At 48.7% G+C, this 3956-nt stretch overlaps 1 protein-coding gene across 1 annotated transcript in view; it reads right to left on the reverse strand.

Annotated features, from left to right (window-relative positions):
- Positions 1–1826: 1826 nt before the first annotated feature.
- The window catches only part of LOC105545554 (retinol dehydrogenase 16), a 7203-nt gene continuing 5073 nt past the window's right edge, over positions 1827–3956 (reverse strand). The window contains exons 3-4 of the mRNA XM_011988513.1: positions 3213–3376; positions 1827–2633 (exon numbers count right to left, since the gene is read on the reverse strand). Of these exons, the coding sequence (XP_011843903.1) occupies positions 2416–2633; positions 3213–3376 (382 nt within the window). The 3' untranslated portion in view covers positions 1827–2415. The remainder of the gene's footprint in view (positions 2634–3212; positions 3377–3956) is intronic.

Raw genomic sequence — 3956 nt, forward strand, 5'->3', positions numbered from 1 at the left:
AGCCTCCCAAGTAGCTGGGGTTACAGGTGCCCACCACCACACCTGGCTGATTTTTTTGTATTTTTAGTAGAGACGAGGTTTCACCATGTCGGACAGGCTGGTCTTGAACTCCTGACCTCAGATGATCCACCCGCTTTGGCCTCCCAAAGTGCTGGGATTACAGTCGTGAGCCACTGCGCCCAGCCAGAGATAGTTGTTAACTTGGTGTCCTGGTGTGAGGTGGGGAAGAGAGAATGATCCGTGAAGTCTTCTACTCCACCATTTATCTCCAACCGCTCCTCAGTGTGTGTGTTTTGTTTGTGTGTTTCTTCGTTGTTTTTTGTTTTGTTTTGTTTTGTTTTTTTGAGATGGGGTCTCACTCTATCACCCAGGTTGAAGTACAGTGGCACAATCTCAGTTCACTGCAAGCTTTGTCTTCCAGGCTAAAGTGATCCACCTACCTCAGCCTCCCAAGTAGTATACACCAACACACTCAGCTAATTTTTTGTATTTTTAATAGAGATCAGGTTTCACCATGTTGCCCAGGCTGGTCCCTAACTCCTGAGCTCAGGTGATCCACCCCCCTCAGCCTACAAAGTGCTAGGATTATGGGCATGAATCACTGTGCCAGGTTTCATTGCGTGTTTTAAATTCAGTGGCCCAGCAACATCTGACCTCAATCTGTTTCTACAATAAACACTGATTTGCTAAACAACATGGGGCTTCCTAGAGGCCCCGTATCCTAGACTTTTACCCTGAAGAAAGAAAAATGAGAAACCTGGGAAGTTACCTCATCTACCATTTGTGCTGAGTCCAGGAATCTGCACCCTTTCCCCTAATGCTTTCTGTGTTGAGTCCACACTTGCGACATCATCAGAAAACTAGACACTGAGGATGAGGACCAGGTCATTCAAGGGAATTTCTGTCCAGCACACAGCAGGGGCTCAACAAAGGGAGGGAAAATACGAAAGATGAATCTAGCAGTGACTCTCACTCCCTGTCACTGGAGTAGTGGGTGTGATGGGACATGGTGGGGGACCTGAGTGATGGCACAGGGAAAGTGCAATGACTTTGAAGTGAAGGTCAGTCACTAAGGGCCACAGAGAGGCCACAGGTGAGGGGAGGAGGCTTCAGTTGCCCCAGGGAGGGGATCTGGGGCCTGTCTGTCAATATGGCTGTTGAGGTCACCTTGCTGGCTTGTCCTTGGATCTATTTCTGTTACCCAAGTCTACACCAGGACCCTTGGAAAGACAACAATTGCCCCTCACCTTGGTGGCAAGAAGGGATGGGAGAGGGCAGGGATAGTCCAACTTCTCTCTTCAAATCCATTCTCAGGCTATGCCGCTCATCCCCTGATATTCAGGAAGGCACACACCTCTTCCTCCCACTGCTCCCCAAGGCCACCCAAATCTAGGGAACTGGCATCTTCAGGAGTGAAAGGGTAAAAACTCTGACACCCACTGTGTAAGTCACTCCATTCCTCCCTCCCAGCAGCTTAGGAGTTCCCATCCCCATTCCCTCTTTCCCCCTTCTTTGCCTCTAAGATCAGACTTCCCTGTTGGGATCTTGTTCTCCTTCTAGCAGAGAATTCCAATATTAGGAGGAGATCTATTCCTGCTCACTCTTTTCTGCCTTCGACTTGTAGTCCTAGAGAGGCTCACAGTGACCTGGATTTCTGGATGGAGTGATTCTGGGTCCTGAGCAAAGGCGGGAACCCAGACTCAGAGAGGGATTGCAATCTCATGTGTCTGGTATCCAAGTGTAACTTCACAAGAACATTCAAATCACTGCACATGGGTGAAACTATCAACTTTTTCAACATCAAAACAATCAAAGGAAGTGCATGCTTTCAAGACAAATAAAAAACTGATTTATTTGTCCTCTGCACAGATCCCTACTGAGGACACCACCTTCCAACCACTGCTGCTGGGATGACTCGTGAGGCCTATGGGGCCATGTAATGGTTGCGCTCCCGGTCCCAACACCATGTATACAGGGATCTTCAGAGAAGGGGTCCCCTCACGTCTCCCAAGCCATTTCCACCCCATGGCCCAGACTGGCCCAGAATTAACACACAGCCTGATAAGGAAGCAGGAGGTAATGGCATGGGCTGAGGCTCCTTCCACCTGCTCACACCCACCCCAGTTGTTAGCACAAGAGGCTTGGACCCTTGAGTGGCCACCTAACGTGACAATGCACCCAGGAGCACTATTTGGTTCCTGTTTCTCAGCTGCTTAACTTGAAACTTTCCTACCAACATCTTCAGAGAGCAGAATTATCTCCCAGGAGAATCATGGACAGGAGGTAATGAAGGAAGTGAGATCAGTGCCCTACTGACCTGACAACGGCCTCGCTCTACTTTATTTCTCTCCCAAGGATACATCACCCCTCATAGCACACCCCAAATCCATGCAATCATGCACCTGATCCTTGGCTTCATAGAGCCTTGGCCGGGCTTGGAGAACCCCAGTAGATAATGGCATCCACCAGGAAGGTGGGCATGTAGCTCATGGGGAGGTAGAGAAGCTTGGCATCCCAGCCAGCTGAGTAGCGAGTGCGGGGGTGGCAGGCAATCAGCGCATGCTCCATGCAGTTGGTCACCAAGGACAAATCCTGTGTGCAAGTCTGCTCCAATTGTTCAGCTGATTTCTTATCTGTTAAGAATGAGAAATGATCCATGTGTATTTCCACCTGTAACCGCTCCTGCTTTGGATTCAACTTAGAGTGGAAAGGGTCTAAGAACTCATGCCACCCCACAACCCCCAGTCAAGCATTGTCTCAAATATCTTTTATCCAAATTCCCTGAGTTGGAGCCCATCCATGGGAAAGTAACAAGTGTTCCACACTAAGTCATGTTTGTCTCTCTTCGGGAATATCTGGACTGCATAAATGATGGTCTCCTCCCACAGAAGTCTCAGCACATGTAAATCAGCTATCTCTAATGCCAGCTTGTTATCAGTTACCAATGCCTCCCTTTCTGGCTTCACTTTGCTCCTCAATAACGATATTGGGTTCAGATAGACACTGGTCCCAAGTTCTGAGAAGCCTGGATACTTGCTTTTCATGACCAGTTGACCACACAGTACCCATCATGGAAATGGGGCTAAAGGTCTCCACTTTGTGGGTAAAGAAGAGCCTGGAGATCAAACTCTAATGGTCTTCAGACACCAATGGTAGACCAGGGATTCCACACGAGGGTTTGCTTCTCTCCCCACTCTCCACAGCTTACTCACAGGATGCAACGAACTTCTCGCCATAGATCTGCTTGACCTCTGGGCTGGACCGGTCCCAAATCTCCAGGAAGCTCTTTAAGAATCTCTCTTTACTGGTCACAGCAGTCTTGAAATAGCCAGGCTCAATCATAGCCACCTTCACCCCAAAGTAGGAGAGTTCCCTCCTGCAAGAAAGAGAAGTAGAGGGGAAAGATTTCAGGGGTCATGGAAGGTAAAACACAAACAATAAAAGTAAAACTATGACAGCACAACATATGAGGACAACGGGTGAGATAGAAAGCTTGGAATATTTATTTTCCAGAAATCAAGGGGTCATAGTTATGATGGAATCATTGCCTCTGTATGGGGTTTCCATATTTTACACACTTGAGCTTATTAGCCCTAAATCCTACCAATTCCAAAGCAAGGCAGCACCTTAGTGCTGTCTCCTCTTATGTCCTTCACATCCAGTGGATCACCAGAATTCCCACATTTTGCCTCCTCTCCAGTCCTCAGTCCCCTCCCTCCTTTTCCTGCCCCAGGAATCTCCCTGGCCTCTGAGCTGGGTGATGGCAGCTGTCCTCTAAGAAGCATCTGTCTTCAGTCTGGCTCCCCACTTTCAGCCACTGGGCTTCCTGCAGTCAGTGGGTGTCTAGAAGCTGATTAGACCAAGGAGCAAATCCCTTTTTTGGGGGGTTCCACTCCCAACAGCATAAAGCACAGCTCCTGTTCAGGACCCACAGGCCATCAAGGAGCCCACCTATG

This window comes from Mandrillus leucophaeus, unplaced genomic scaffold, assembly GCF_000951045.1.
Source record: "Mandrillus leucophaeus isolate KB7577 unplaced genomic scaffold, Mleu.le_1.0 Scaffold332, whole genome shotgun sequence".
In the NCBI taxonomy this organism is placed as follows: domain Eukaryota; kingdom Metazoa; phylum Chordata; class Mammalia; order Primates; family Cercopithecidae; genus Mandrillus; species Mandrillus leucophaeus.